Source organism: Lates calcarifer, linkage group LG13, assembly GCF_001640805.2.
Source record: "Lates calcarifer isolate ASB-BC8 linkage group LG13, TLL_Latcal_v3, whole genome shotgun sequence".
In the NCBI taxonomy this organism is placed as follows: Eukaryota; Metazoa; Chordata; class Actinopteri; family Centropomidae; genus Lates; species Lates calcarifer.
This window is the reverse complement of record NC_066845.1, coordinates 18628507-18645551: the sequence shown is the minus strand read 5'-3', so window position 1 is coordinate 18645551 and position 17045 is coordinate 18628507. Positions and strand designations below refer to the sequence as shown.

The 17045-nt window shown below is 40.8% G+C and overlaps 1 protein-coding gene across 9 annotated transcripts in view; it reads right to left on the bottom strand.

Annotated features, from left to right (window-relative positions):
- arvcfb (ARVCF delta catenin family member b) overlaps positions 1-17045 on the bottom strand; it is a 204219-nt gene that overhangs the window by 46776 nt on the left and 140398 nt on the right. For all 9 annotated transcript variants that reach the window (XM_018668861.2, XM_018668860.1, XM_051075307.1 and 6 more), the window contains 2 exons: positions 15492-15997; positions 3960-4143 (listed from right to left, as the gene is read on the bottom strand). In XM_018668861.2, the coding sequence (XP_018524377.1) occupies positions 3960-4143; positions 15492-15997 (690 nt within the window). The remainder of the gene's footprint in view (positions 1-3959; positions 4144-15491; positions 15998-17045) is intronic.

Genomic DNA, 17045 nt, shown 5'->3' with positions numbered 1-17045 from the left:
TCCAATTCAGAGCTAGCTTTTGATACCCAATCCTGGTGTTCACCTCCACCCCCTACATCAACACCAACACACACACACACACATACACTGTTTCCCCTTCACTGAACCCACAGGGTAAACACTGTAACTAAGCCGCCCCCTATCGACAGAGGAGACCATTATAATAAAACTAACCCAAGCTTTATTGAGGTGTAAGCTGCGTCTCTGTTGGCACAAGTAAACAGATTCTCCCTGGCATCAGCGCTTTCTCCCCAGCGCACAAGCCCTGCGTCTAGGCAACTGCGGGCTTGGTTACAGTTACCATGGAGATGTATTCTCGTCAGCAGTGCCTGCATCAAGGGTCGAGGGAATGAGAGCGACTGGGAGATACTGTGATATGTGACAGCAATGAGATATGTGGCATCAGGGGTGATGATGAGGTTTGGATATAGTGTTCGGGAAGAGGGTGAACAACATACCGTACATTATTGGATTATCTCTACACCAAAAGAAAGGCAGAAAGTATAATAGATAATGAAAGAAATCACAATCAGAGAAAGACAGCAACACAGAGGAAGAGGCAGAGAGAGCAGGTTTCCCACTGTGGCCCTGATGTTAAATTCCACGACTTCTCTATGACTTTCCTCAGCTGTATGAGAGCGCTTTCATTTATTCCCTCTTGGTTCGTTAATGCTGCTCTTAAACTCAGCAGAAAATGTTCTAAAATTACAAGCAAGTTTCCACACTTTACACAGTCCGAGAAAAATAGCTGGAAATCATTTAGTGCCATGCAAAAATGTGTGAAATACACTCTGGTACTTTCTGTCTGTGCTGGATTTGGATGTTATATTGATCTGGATCTCAACCAGCGTCTACTGCAGGAGAAGTTCTTCCCTAGATTACAGTCTAGACATTCTTGGCTGGCCTGGGAGGAGAAAGCGCAGCCAGGCGTGAGCCGTGATAACCCACATACACACTCCTTGTCTTACACTTTACTACAGTCTGTCATTGTGAGTTGAAGCCAAAATGACAGATTCAGCAAAGAAGGTAGAAGTGAGGAGATACTTGAAGAGAAAAGTACTTTGAAGTTAATAACAGGAATTCAGGATTGTTGCACTCAAGTTGTCATCCTCAGCTGGTGACAGGATGTAAAAGAATGAAGCAGAGAGGATGTATGAGTGAGGTTTTGCAGTGTTTGAGGTGCGCTTGATTTTCACCTGACACTTACATTTGAATATTAGGTATTCGTTCAGTGGATGCTCTTTTCCACAAAATGTGCACAGTGCATAATTTTGAAAACAACGAGCTTACAGAAAACTGATGCAGAGCTGCAGCTAATGCTGTTTTCATTACAGATTAATCCACTAATTATTTTCTTGAATTAATTAATCAATCATTTGGTTGATAAAATGTCAGTAAGTAGAGAAAGATTGCTTGTTTTGTCTGACCAGCGGTCAGTTTACTGTCACGTCACAAACAAAATCAGCAAATCCTCAGAATGTAGAACCAGGGAATGTTTGTTATTGTTGCTTGAGAAAGTACTTAAATAATTAATCGATTAACGATTTACCAATTATCAAAATAGTTGCAGATTAATTTTCTGTTGATCCACTGATCAATGAGAGAGCAAAAATCTTTCTCCTTTGCTCATTGCAGAGCATTGCCCGTAAAGCTGATCACACAATGTGTTTTTATGGACATATTTATGTTAATGCTGTCCGACAGCCATGTTACTGACCACAGAAAGTCTGAATGAAGCCGCATTAACATAGGCACACACTCTGAATGCTCCATGGCTCATGTGCTCATGGATAACTGTGAGCACCTACAAGGAAATTGTAGCACAAACATAATGGGAGAAAAGTAATATTGTCCACTGTAGATAAAAAGAGGAATGTTCACAATATTCATTCCTATTCTACTCTCTTCATGTTTGTTAGTCCACTACAGGTTGTAACCACACAGTGACAGTGCAAACAGTGATTTTGTATCAACTAGCAAAACCAAGGCCATTGCCAAGTGGTCTAATGGCATAATGACTGTATATTTGGTTAAAACCAACTCAGTCTTGTATTTTTATGCACTTCATATTTTATTTAGAACAGATTCTCTCTGGTTTCTAATAATCTGGTTGTCCATGTGTCCCTGTGTGGTGATGAGGGAGCTGTTTTCACTGTTAAACTCAGGGATCTGATATTATATGGTGATGTAACTACATTTAGGCTTTGTAGGGCAGAATAGTTTGAGGCCTGTTTGACACATATTTCCAAATGTATCTGCACTATCACTGACATGGTTTCATTGCCAGTTAGTGGTCAAATAGTCTCAGAACCATCTAGGGAGGCAGCAGTGTCCTGCTGGCTAACAGGTTCACACCAAACAATCATCATATAGCCCTGTTTTATGCAGTGTGACTGGTTTGCAAAGACCATCAAGGCCTGAACAATTGTAATGTCTTTGTCCACACTGTGTACGGGGTTTAGGTAAGAGAACGTTCCAGCTATTATCTCAGACTAGAGCCCCTCAGGAAAGTAAAGTAAAGCAAAGTAAAGAAAGTAAAGCAGACCTTCAGTTTTTAAAACAAATGGACCAGAAAGGGTCAGACGAGTGGCCGTGTGAGTCACACCACTTTAACAATGAGGTATGTCAGAGTGGAAATGGAGAAGTTAACACCACTTTGGATGACTGACCTAAGAACAGCTCAAGGTTTTGGAGTATGACTCAGTCATTCCAGGTTCAGTGATGGGTATAACCGTAGTTCACAAAGGGGTTAATGTTTGTATGTTGTTTTAGCAACAAAAAGAAGAGGTGCAATCCTAAAATACTAAACAAAAATACTGCAACAATTTGCACTGTGAGCTCAATGTACTTTTACTCAGCCATAACAAGCTTGAGACTAACTTCATTTGTGTGATTATTTAATTGTAACTTGTTTAGACTTGTTTAGAGCTCATATTAGATTAATAAGGGATGAATAGAGAAACTTTTACAAACTAATCCAAATACAGTTGATGAGATGTCTTCTTACTGTACCATACCTTATGTGGTCGAACATGAGGGCATGTCATAAATAGTTTTATGTTCACCTAGTAACCCAGCAGTCTCACTGCAGACAGACACCCAACACACTTTACATACATACAGATACAGGCCATGACAGGAAGAACACAGCATCTGCCATATCATAAATTCTCTTAGCACCCAAAGATCTTAAATCTGACCCTGGCTCAGGGTCAACAAGAGCACATATGTAGTCTTATGTATGTCACACCTGTCCCCAACTACAACTGGTATCTTAGTAAAAAAAAACCTGAAAGGCCCTGGGTGTGTTAGGGGTTCCCACTATAAACTCTGGGATGATCTCTGTCCTCATGTTGTAAACCTAAATAAACTTTAACCTGAATAAATCTGCCATCTGTCTCCACTATTTAGCCTAATGTTGGTGTCCTATCTGATTTAGAATTAGTTTTGTCCAAAAGTCTTCCATCTGCCTGAGTTTCAATCAATTCCAGGTCCATTTAATAAAGGCAGCAAAGAATTTTTGCTACTCATTTTCATATCTGATATTTAGAAGTATATGTTGAACTTCTTGTTTAAATTAATTACCTTTTTTGGTGCTATTCCCACTTTCATGTTTATATTATAGCATACATTATTGCAAGGTTCTCTACAAGAACTTAAAATATTAGAGAAACCCAACAGTTTCAATTTACTGATTAATTGCTTTGGCTGTGAAATATCAGAAAATAATGAAAAAAATAGTCATTTTAATTTCCAAGAGCCTAACATGAAAAATACTTTCCTGCCACATATGGCAAAAAAGCTCAGTGTGTTCAAATTCTTATAAAACAGTGTGCTTGTAAATTTATTCTTCTTATATTTCTCCATAGAATCTATTTTATGTCTCAACTTTCCCTGCCTGTAATACAGCTCTCAAATATCCCATACAAACATACAAGCAATGTGAATAATAAACCAACCTGAGGCAGCCAGAGGTGTTCTTGAAGACGGTGGTCCACTCTGCGTCGCGGGGCTTTGAGTCCTCATTGGGTTCATGCTCCCACCCTGAGTGGGGTATAATGACCTCATTGGTCATGGTCTGCAGGCCGTGGTTGATGATAACCATCTTCAGGGGTTCATAGGACGACAGATTCCACAGGGTTCCTGTAGGGAGAAAAAAAGAGGCAAATTAAGACGTGATAAAGGGAGAGAAATATTTAGGAATGACAGAAGGAAAGTAGAGACACGACACAACGACAGCTGTGTAGCTGCCAAACATACTGTGGGATAGACTTGCAATCAAAACCATATTTACACTGGCAGTAAACCACATTTGAAAAAAATAATAATAATGGCGTACAACTGGTTGTTCATTATCAACCGGACATACTGACCTGTATTAAAAAATCATTGTGATTCTTTTGTTATTCTCCCATGAGTGCTTCGCTGAAGACCACATGTTGTAATCAATACTGAGTTTATATCAGCCATATCACAGTGATATTTTTATACTACCCTCATAATACTGCTGTAGGAATAGTGAGCTTACATTGACCTGATGATGCTTTATGTTATTTCTCAACTCGTGCAGTAATCACTTGATTCATTCTATAGATACCGTGTGCATAGGATCAAATGTAAACTATTTTTATTTAGCTTTTCTTTTAATAGAAACAGCACACACTCTTCTCTTCCAAACAATCCAGGCAGAGGAAACCTGAATGTTTCTATAACAGGCAGCCTATTTTATACATTTTATACAAAAACAGGTAAAACAAACTGAGCCAGGTATGTGCATCCTGAGGTTTCACAGAAACAAGATGCAGGCAGGCAGACAAAAGCGGAGAGGAGGCCATTTTTGGCAGCAGAGCCATGTAGCCAACCCAAATAAAAATAAAATGCTGTGTTAAAGCATCAGCATCAGATGATCCACCACATGGAAGCTGTGGAGCGAGGCAGCCTCCAGTCTGAGGAGAACAAAAATGTCACAGCAAACAGAAAAAAACTTTGAAGTCCACCATATAGTATGCCATTACACATGAGGTATAATGTATTGTGTAACATGACACAGGTTTACCACGAATCCTAAACGAAACTCCAACAGCCTGCAGTTAGCAGTTAACAGCTTGGCAAAATAATTCTGAGACTGGAGATATATATTTATATATTACACATATTCTATATATTTTTGCCCATGACTTTTACACAACTTAATAGATGATTATTCCTCATGGATACTGGGGTTAATTATATCATCAGAAAGTGTCTCATTGAATTTAAAAATATGTGCACCATGTCTGTGTTGTCAGGTTTGATATAAGTTATGTCTCAAAGAGTGTGAGTTTTGACACAAATTGTGGTAAGTGGGTGCTTTTTATTGAAGTAAGGATTTAAAGTACCTTAATTGCCTTCATGGGCTGTATGTCCCCGCCACTGCTGCTGTCTGTAACTGCTGACTGTGTTTGTGAACTGGCCAAATCAGCAGGCAAAACTACAATAACTTTGAAGTGTTTTTTGAACTCCAGTATACTCCTTGACCCCTTGCACTATCTTTGCTTCGCATCTCTCCTGCCACGCTTCCCTTCAACTCTCCCATGCCCCCCTGGAGAGGCACGCCTGTTTGAAAACCCCTGGTCCAAAGGAACAACAACCTGGGGCTAGGGCGTTAAGATTATCCACACACACATTCAAACAGGCACGCACACACAGAAGTACCCAAAGACACATCCACTGTGCATGTTACAGAAATGCACTTGTGCACACACATGGACAGACACCCACAGTCTGTGTGTAAGTCCCTCTTGCCCCACAATAACAGACCATTAGCAGAGCAGTGAAACGGACATACTTCCTCGCTCTGTTCTTTAAAACGGTTTCTGTACATTTTCCAGACGGTCAATATTTCCTCTGTTAAATCACACTCTCCGCACACAGAAAAAAAGTCTCAGCAGACAGGCCTGCACTAAAAATAACTCCACTCCTTCTGGTGTGGTTGTGTCTGGAGAAAACTGAAACTGGATTCCTAAACCAAGAAAATACTCATTAGACTAATCCACATATTTTGTTATATTTGAGGTCTGAATGCAGTTTATGACCTTTACTCTTTCTCCACAACATAACTGTATGGTAACTGAATTATCAAACTAAGCACTAAACACTGTACTTCCATTTCATCTGTTTACAATTGGTGACTAGACTGGCTTCCTGTGTGTCACAGACTAGCAGTCCACCAGTATCTCACTGGGAAGCTATTAGATGTGTAAGCTGAGGTGTGGCCACATTCATTTTAGGCTACATTCACAAACAAATCTTGGGTGTGATGCAGGATACTGAATGTACTCTAAAGCTTCAGGCCAACTTTTTATAATCTTATGTGCTTAACAGATCATATTTAAGGGGCTTTAAAAGAGATATTTAACAGTTTGGACAGTGTGGATGATCTGCTGTAGTATTACTAGATTCTTGTATTCCTTACAAACCATTATAGACTCAGGTTTTGTATGATCATCAATAATACACACCCTACCTCAAACACAGAGCTTGTTGGGTAGAGAACATGTCCAGAGAGTAAATACTACCTGACAGACTCTTTTCAGAGCAAAATGTCCCCAAAGCCTAAAACAACTGATGTTCAGGTAATTACACTGTTGAGCGAAGGCTGCTTTAATTTTTGTTACTCTCACAACTTACTTAGAAGACATCATTAAACTCAATGTGTACATGCAATATATATACATTTAAGCAGAAGAGAGAGCCAATACTAGACTATTGAGAATTCTGAATCGAATGCTGATGAATTACCCAACACACATTATGTGATGAAAAATTGTTGCCCCCCCCTGCTCCCTCTTGGCCTTTTATATCCACTGTATATCATTTGGCACTGTGGTACTGTGTCTTGGTCGTTCAAATTCCTTTATGATTTTCAGCTCTCACAAAGTAAATTTTTTAGTAAAACATCTGCTCTATCTATGGCACATATTTCCTCCACTCTCCTTTTTCACAGGGCCAATTTTGTCATTTATTCCAACCACACGCTTGAGAGCGAATGAGAGTAAGTATCAGCATCCAGGCATGAATCACATTAACAACAAATGTGTGTACTCCAGTATTATGACAGCTAGCTAACATTCATGCCTGCCCGCAAGGCTGACAGCTTGATTACCCCCACTGTTGTGTCATTAGCATCAGTTTTAGATGTGACAAGCAACATCCAACATGCAGTGAACACACGAGGAGGCAGTTAGCAATGGAAGCTTAACGAAGACGAGCAGCGAATAAGGAAAACTTATTACAAAATGTTTTCATTGTACAATGTATGGGGAGCTGCAAATTTGTTGTTGAGTAGAAAGAACTGCACAGCTCATTCATTTGTATGATACAAGTTTATAGGTTTGTTTATATAGGTTTCACATTCAAGCCTGATGTGTAAGCCTTTGCTCTGTTTTTTCCCTGCTATGAGATTACTGCTGCATCATCATAAAACATCAACAGCCCATGCCTAACATGCCTGGAAATGTATTTCTCTACCAGTATCCATCTTTGGCTTATCTTGCTTTGCCAAGTGCACAAACAAAAAAGTAATTTACACAAACAAACAGGGGCATAGATGAACCTCAGTACTTCAAAGTAACAAAGAGATACCTGAGCCTTAATGCAACAAGTATCATCCAACCATGCAAACTTTTTCTGTCCTCCCCTGGGTTGCCCACCATCACCTCCACTATTCCAAGTGAAACACTGCTCAGGCCCATGAAATCAGTCAGCTCTACACTGATCACATATGTCAGAGGGGAGGAAAAGGCATGTCTTTGCTGTGGCTGCGATCCATCAAGTATGACAGGCATACAGCCCACAGACAGAATGTTATTAAAAATGACGGAGTGCTGTGGAAGTGACGATCTCCATCCCACTTCCTGCCACAGTTCCAGAGCAGTGACTCCATATCAGGTTTAGTCCATTTGCTGTCCTATATCAGCTTGTCAGAGGTGGGTGTGGTAGGGATGTCCTGCTGTCCCATGGGGACTGAGGCAGATGCCAAGCAACTGTGATGTGAAAGGCTCATTTTACACCTGATATAAACACATTCAGACATTCAGTTTAGGTTTGTTTGATAAAAACACATTTGATTTTAAGTGCTACATTGATACATACTGAAAGAGGAAGTTGGAAACTTTTTTGGAAAGAATACCAAGAACAGGCTTGCTCAAGGGATTAGTTTAACAATATATATAGAAATATGGAGAGGGGTATTAAAGGGGCTATCTGTAAGTTTTCCCCTGCCACTGAAAGTGATTTCTTGCTGGGATTGGGTGGTGATGTTGGCTTGCTAAGAGCTTCAGCCATTGTTGTGTTTGCAGAACAAGAGGTTAAACTATGCCCTCTGACCAGAATTACATCTTCAGGGCAGTCTGGACTGTCCAGCGAGTCACTATTTGAAAGTGACAAGATGGGCCTGCCAGGTCATGGTCAGCTGGTTAGCATGCTAACTTCAGCAGAAGATAAGAAGTGATAGAGCTAGAAGCAAAACACTGGTGCTGCTTTCCACCACTGGAGACAACTCTTGGAGAGTAACAAAATGAAGTCTGATACTGAACTTGCAACATTTCTTTTCTAGACCAGTAAGTACCCAGCTGTTAATGCTCACGTTATAGCATGGCTATGTAACGAAAGCAAAACTTACAAATAGCTCCATTAAAGTGAAAGCATATTTGAAATGTCGAAAGTATCCCCAGAAAAATACAGAATTACACAGCATTCTAAATATAGATTGATATGTACAGATGGATATGGATATACAAAATACAAAATAAGAAACTATCATTCCAAAATAGCTGTGATGCTGGTTATTTTTCCAAATGTGGGCATGGTGTGGGTTAGGTGTGCACTTGACCCTGTATTATATGGGAAATAATAGAATTAAAAATATATTGGGTTGGTGAAAGTCTAATAATACCAATAATACTAAATACTGTTACTACAAGAAATTCAGTCAGTCCAGAAAAGACACTGACTGTCTGGGATGTCAAAGAGGAGGATCAGAAACTTGGATAATATTAGAATCAGCTGCACAGGCAGCTTATAAGTAGGATACTGAACATTCTGTTGCCTACATGACATGGAACATGTGTTAAGTAAAGCTGAATAAAGCTGAATGAAACTATAACATAACTGGGTTATTTGACTATAAAAACATCAAAGCCCTTAGGGGCACGAGTGGAAGCTTTGCCTATAGCACCAAATTAGCTAGAAGCAGCATTGTTGTGTGTGGCCCTGTAGCGTCTCCCATTAATAGCTACTCGCTGGTGAATCTGACTCCTTGCTCCAAACTTAGAATCACAGTGTTTAATTTAATTAGACCGCTCTCACCAACCAACAGCCTCACTCACCCACCCAAACAAACACACCTCTGCTTCACAAATGAATGTTGTCCAAACTGCCTGCCCACAGTCTGAGTGTGCTTTCTATCAAGGTGAAAAAATAAATTCTTAGCTCTTGTTTTGTAGAATTGTCTTATTTCTACCTCCAGGTTAGTTTTGATAATTAGATCTTAAGACAGTTTCATGGTGAGTGGTTACATCTAGTAGAAAAAGGAGTCACTAGTTCAAATTCTGAATTATGATTCCAGTTATATTGTCACTTTTCTTCCAAGTTTGTTATCTAATGAAGTCAGGATTCCCAGAAGGGCCATATATATACAATTCCAAGACTTTAATACGACCCTCCATAACTAAGTCAAACTGCTTTCAAGATCTTAAAATCTTATTCCTCTCTCTCTGGTTTATTAATGTTGTTTATCTTCTGTGAAAAATTCTAAAGGGGTAAACAGTCTGGTTGAGCTGGGTGTGAAGGAAACAGCAAAAGCAGCATGTAAAGAAATAAATGTTCAAAACAAGTTGTAAATATATACTGTGATATATTCCTGTAAACAGAAGCCATTCAGCTATAAAAATATCTCCCAAGACCTCTGAGAAAGAATGTATGCATTTGCTGTGCTTGAATGTCCATAAATAGGAAAAAGCTTATGAGGAAACACTGAGATCTGATGTGTATGTAGCAACAATCATTCACTGTTTAGTGTTTTCCCGTACACCTGTGATTTGCTCTTGTTTTCTTTGTCTTAAACCCAATCCAGCCGCAGGACAAGTTGAACATGAACATTATTACCTGCCTCTTCAATCATGTATTGCCATGAGCAGGCAGTTTTGATTATTTGATTGTCATATTTTGTCAGAGCTTGACATAACACAACAAAGCTTAGATCAAAACAGTGTATGTGTATTTGTCAAAGTAAATGACAGGATGGGGAGCAAATCTTTCCTCCTGTTTCTCTATTCACTCCTTTTTCTTTCCTTTACACCCCTCTCTCTCTCTGATACCTGGACATAAGGGCTGAAGGGACTGGGAGAGCGACTGGGATTGGGACTGCTGGAGCTGTGGCTGAGGCTAATTAAATTTTCCAGGCACCACTGGCAGGCATGTTGCTCTTCAAGCAGGGCTATTAACTTAGTTCTGCCCATTACTGTTCTCCTCCTCCCTCCTCTCCCTCTCCTCCTCACCCCTTACGCCATCCATTACATTCTCTGTGGTAAAGACAAAGGGTGAGACGGTTTGGAAAAAAATGGAGGGCATCCGAGAGACGTGAAAGGAGAGAGGGAAGAGACCTCAGTAAGTGGACTCAGTCTGCCCCCTGCTACAGCAAACATCCACTAAAGTAAGAGAAATGGAAGATTTATGTGTGTGTGTATATTTGCGTTTGTGTGTATGTGTGTAAGTATTGGGGAGGGGCTATAAGGCAGGAGCCTGAGGTCAATCCCCAGAAAGCAGTTAATGAAATGAGGTAGGAAGGGCAACGTGGAACGTGCACATACACACACATACACAGACTTATAAAGTATGCCGATGATGAACTCAGCAGGTTGTCTCATGGATCACGGTTGGGGACCTCAGGTACGTTACCCTTCTCGGAAATGATTTCACTATATTATACATCATCGTAAGGACCATGTCCATGAGTATGAGTCACATGTACAGGGTGTGTGTGTGTGTGTGGGGTGGGAACACACAGTGTGAGGTATGTATGTGCTGAAACTGGGTGAGATCAGTATACCGAGGGCAAACTATCCTGTCATTAGAAATCAAATGAGGTGCAAACATGATATGATGTAGTTTGTTTGATCACATACTACTGAAAAGTCATCGATCAGTACTATACTTGTCTATGGGAAGGTTTTAATGGGAGTCATTTATAATGCAGCAGTGCACTGCATATGTTACACTAAGTAGCAGTAATAAGAATAAATTTTAATTCAATTAGATTTGTGTTATCCAGATCCCAGTATTCTCAGGATTAGATTTAAATACAGCGCAGTACAGTAATCACTGTCCTTCACTGTCCTTCATCGTCCTTGCAGTGTCCTTGGAGAAAAAGCTGCCAAGAGCTAAGCAGTGATTTACAAGTGAAAGCTGTGTCTGCTGCCCCATATTCACATATTTCCAGTCATGTGAGCATGTAAAGCCGGTTTTGTTTTTGGGAGCACTTCTAGGTCAAATGAAAAAAATGACAAAAGTATGTGTTTTTAACTGGGTTTATTTCTGTCCACTTTGATTTGAAGTCTAAAATGCAATTTTAAATCTGCCTTCAGACTGGCTTATAGTATCTGAAAACACTTTTGTTAGCAGGCATTTTAACTTGTTATAAGTGGAAAAACACAAGTGTAATTAATAAGGCTAACTGTGGCTAAGTCCTATCAAGTGTCTCAGTAAGCCAAAAAGATCTGTTGTCTGTTACTGTAGAGGTGATAGTGAGGGTTTGACACAGGAGGATGAATTCACCACTACCAAAGTAATGAAGTTAAAATCTCAAAAATGTATGCACCTCTCCTCCTGCTGTTAAAATGTGCACTTAGGTGTCAGTGGGGGCTTCTGAAGAACAGATTTTCAGAGAGAAAAAAAAAAAACCCTGCATTGTTTTCTACCCAGCTCTACGCTACGGTTCCTTCAACTGTAGTCGTAGAACAATCAAGGGTTTCAATGTCTAATATTATACATACAAATAATATTCAAAGCTGAAATAATCAATATTTTTTTATATTAAGGATGGATACAATGAGTATGTATAATGTGAAAGGGGTCGCTCCTCTTACAAAAACCCACAGATAATTATTATCCAACTCTGCGGTTCCCCTCAGCTCTGTGGAGCGTTTTATAGTCTCATTTACTGTTTCAGTGTTTTGGTTTTACAGCCACAACTTTACTGTTTTGGTTCAGTCTCACTGCTCTCATCAACCTTGTTTCTAGCTCAGCAGAAAAACCTCCAATAAACCCACTGTAAGCTAATTGACAAGAAGCAGACAGATGAAGTTGGCAGCTACCTAGGGAACATTATGAAGCAGGTCAAGAGTCAGACTTTTTCTTACAGGAAACAAGGTTCAAAGCAGAGTGAAGACTGGACTTACTTTCAGTGGGTGACCAAAAACATAACTGCAGATGAAGTCTAATCTACGCCATGTGTAAATGGGTAACTGTTTGCTAACACATTAGCCATAACAATTTTACTGGGTAATAATATGACAATGCTGTGTTTGCCTTATTAACACCCTGTGTAAGGTTTCAGTTCTCTGAGGCCCTGAGTGTTAAAACTGAAATGAACTCAAAACACACTGAAAACACACATACACACACACAAAACCCTGACACAGACATAGACATGTGTCTAGACATCATCACTCTTTTATCTTTAAGGCCTGCCAACCTGCACTATATGCATTTTTCATCCCAACAACAAAGGCGTGCAGCAAGCACCTGCCTGACTGGCAGTCCACCAAACTTAGACATCTCCTGCAGGAAAAACAGGAGACAAATCTGCTTAATAATCTGCATTTCCACAGTGGGTATTGCTGGAGGGCACAAACAGAGCCTACCGGGAGGGAAAATAGAATTACTCTGAAAGTATGGTCCGTGTGTCTGTCTGTTTTGTGTGTTGGAAAATAAAACCACTCGGTTGCTTCCACGTCACTGGTTTCCTCCTGCAGAAAACAGAGCTCTCTGTGGTTTTACAGGGACAGCACAAACTCCAACAGCAAACTCTTAAAACACATGGACTAAGAAAAGGGGCCTCTATTTAAAAACCCCCAATTATATTTAATTGTAGAAAAACACGGCCAATTCTAGCCACACAGGCTGAGGCTGTAAGCTGAGCTTGCATTGTGACTGGCCTGTTTTCACTGGGGCCAGAGCTCCAGCAACAGAAACCTAAAGCTGGAGACAGAGAGAGAGAGAGAGAGAGAGGACACAGAGAAAAACAGCGAGAGTGTAGATAATGAATGAAGGAGAAAGAAAAATTAGATTGAGCGAGGGAGGGTGGATAATGAGTGAGAAAGGGAAAGAGGAGAAAAAATAAAAAGGCCTCCCTCCATTCTGTCCTCCTTGTCTTGTGGTGCAGGGTTATTTTTAGCTACGATGGGGAGCAACACGAAGCTGTAAAGGCAATCATTTCTGCTGTGGCACAGTCATCGCTCACCACGACATCTCTGTCACAACAAAGGAAACACACACACACTTAGGCTTGTATGCACATTACAGCTCAACAAGCGTGGGTTTTTAAGGACCAGTATCAATGTCAATACTTTTGAACTGAGGCCATCAATAGCCAGTACTTTGAACTGATATTCACCCTTTAGGGCCACAGCCTCGCAGATCTTCACAACATGTCATCCAGCTAGAAACCATTGACAGCTGCCGAAGATCAGCTGAAACCTATTTTCCTTACCTTTATAGTGAAACTACCTAAAAAGTAACCACTTTTTTGCCTTGGGTGGCGCATATACTGTATTTTACATGTGCCGACAACTTCACAAAGGTCAAGCATATCACTTTGAAGTGGTTCTCGTTTTTCATACGTGTGCAGTGAAAACAAAAGCCCCCCCTCTCAGATGGCAAAGCATGCATACCAGCCAAAGTGTGTCAGGTCAAACCAATCGTGTTTGAGATTAGCTGAGCACTTGCCCCACACACACACACACACACGCTGCTGTATTCCCCAGCTGACATTTACCAGGTCAAGGAGAAGAAACCCTATCATGGTGTCTGAATCAATAGCCCCTCTTAAAGGAATTAAAACATATTTTATTACACAATGCAGCCAATTGGTTTTTCCTCTAAAATCTGTGCTGATTTTCCATGGAGAATCCCTCCACTTTCTATCTGTCTCCTTCTGCTAACAGTACTGTGTAACAAAGCTAAAGCCATCAAATATCACAATGTCTATTCTAAATTTGATTCTAACTGTGATCCTTGTGACCCTTTCTTGAAAGAAAATGGTTTTATGATCAAATAATTAGCTCATTGCCATGTGTTACTCTTCTAACAAATGGTAGTAGGTGCTTTATCTCTCCACATGGAATGGTTGGTATACAAATAATAATGAAGGGGGACTCAGATAAGAAAGCATTACATCTTTTCTTTCACATGAGTAACACTGTGAGCACTGCTTCAAAAAGTAGCGATGTGGGGAAAAAAACCTCTTCTTAATATAGTATGACTCACAGCCCTGTATTACTATGCAGTATAGGATTATGGCAGCCAAGTCAGTATATTCCTGGATGGAATATATAAGTGATGGGAAGTATGCAGCCAATGATTGGAAAAGACTGGCATACTAAGGTACTATCATATCAGCTTAAAAGGCTTCAAAGCAGCACTTTTATTCTTGCTATGGGTTAAGAGTTTTGAGACTAATTAGGCAGACAGGAAGAGGAATCTTACATTCAGTGGAGAAGACAGCCAACAGGCTTGGCTGCAACAGGGCTATGCAGGTGGTTTTTGAATATTACAAGGATCCAGTACCTATGACAGGGCAATTGTAAATGATTTTTTACTTATGGAATGCAATCAAATATATCCAGAGCACTTATTTCAAATCATTTCAACCACGACAGATATTTTATATTTCATTTGAAGGAAAATATGAATGTATGTGGGACTTCATAAAATGCTGTGATTGCAAGCTTTGCAGTCATGGGTAATGTGGTGAAGAAAAATAAAGTCATATTAAAAGAATATTTTCATGATATGAAAAACAATAACTTTGGCCAGCCAGACTTACCAGTGAAACATCTACTCACCATACATCCTCATAGCTATATAAAATGGTCTTTTTATTGTAGTGACAATAAATTAAGTGGCATAACGAGAAGTCTGAACAATCACCTGCTTGGTTTGTTTTAACTTGATTTTGCAAAATCAATCACACATGAATTTTAATAGGTGGTTTGCTACCTGGCAGCACAGTGGTGGAGTGCAACACTGTCTCAGCTCTGTGTATTTGCATGTTCTCGTGCCTGCTCTAGGTGCTCCAGCAACCAAATCTCTGTTTCTTGATGACTAGGTATTAATAATTAATACTAATTAATAATTAGATGTGTTTTCGGTGTATTGTCCTGCTTCAGCCTCATCGCATTTTGTGTGTCTCTGTGTGTCTGTTTGATATGTATTGAAATGTTTATTCTTACCGGTGATGAGCTCTCTGACCTCCATGTCATTGGTCTTCCTCAGCAGCCGGATGAGGGCCGGGATGCCGTCACAGTTCTTGATGGCCACCTTGTTGTCATTGTCCTTGCCGTAGGAGATGTTCCGCAGGGCACCGCAAGCTTTGCGGTGGACTTCAGATTTGGGATGGTCCAGAAGCCCCACCAGAACAGGAATCCCCTTAAGCTGACGCACATCCTTCTTAATCTTGTCATTTTCATAACACAGGTGCTGCAGGTAGGCAGCTGCGTTGGACTTGACCGGGTCAATGGGGTGGCCCAGCATGGCGATGACCTCTGGGAGGTCTGGGTCACGCCAGCGCGGATCTTTGCGGATGCTGTCAATGGAGGGTGAGCGCCGGCCACCCATGCGGTCCAGACTGGCCATGCTGCCCCTCTCCGGCTGGGCCAGCGGTGCTGAGTACATGCCATGGATGTAAGGGTGGCGCTCATCGATCAGCTCTGCCTCAATGGGGTCGTCTGGGTACCCTCTGGAAGACAAGAGAAGAGAGGACTTTGAGGACGAGGGAGATGGACGAGGTAAATGGAGGGTAACTCTTACAGATTTGTCTGAAAGAAGAATTAGTTAGCCGGGGGAAAGACTTTGAGAGAAGCCAACTGAGGTGAGAGCCACTGACTAATGAGGGGAAAAGGGAAAGCAGAGGACAGGGTGAGTGAGGTGATGTGGGCGATGGAGGGGAAAAAGGAAGGAGTGTATGACAGAGAGAGAAGGGGAGACATAGTGATCCTTGGTTTGGATCGGTTATTAAAATGTGTGTCAGAAGGACTGTGGTGGCACAGTAGGCAAGATTCTCCTTATTATTCCTCCCTGTCAGGTGGCAGTGACAAACATGTCAGACTTCAACAAACATAAAGTCTTGGGGAGAGTGATTGAGAGACAGGAAAAGATTGCATAAAGAAAAAGCAAAGCAGTTCCCAAAGAAGCAGAGACAAAGGAAACACTAAAGAAAAAGCTTTGAAGGAAAGTCTTGTGAAGTTTTTTTTTTTTTTGTAAGAAGCCACCATATACAATAGAGAAAAGATTTGATGACTTTCCCCTCAGGGAACAGAGAAAAGAGCTGTGCTGTCCCCCTAGGGAGGACTCTGAGCCCCTGTGATGCCCCCAGGGCTTCCTTTGCTCACAGTGCCGAACACTGGCATGCAGTTGCTAAAATGTTAATGACCATCTCTCTGGGATGTTTCTGCTAGCATTAGCCTCATTAGCATTGCCACTGTTAAGGCTGGGGACTTTAACAGTATAGCTCTACTCATTTTCAACGATGGAAATAGTGTCTGCTGGGTACGGGAAGAGGGAAGTTGCTTTGGAGGGTCTGTAGGGCTTTCCTTCAACCATTTCCCAAGCCTCCCAGAGTCTATGATCTACACTCTGTTCTCTAGTGTTCTCTACTCCAAAGGCAGCCTCATCAATTCTCTATCGGAACATGGGTGAAAATACAGGCGTTCAATTTGAATGACAATCGTTTGTTGCTAGAGTGCAGGCTACTTATTTTACTTAAGGCTGTTTTATCACAGGAATGA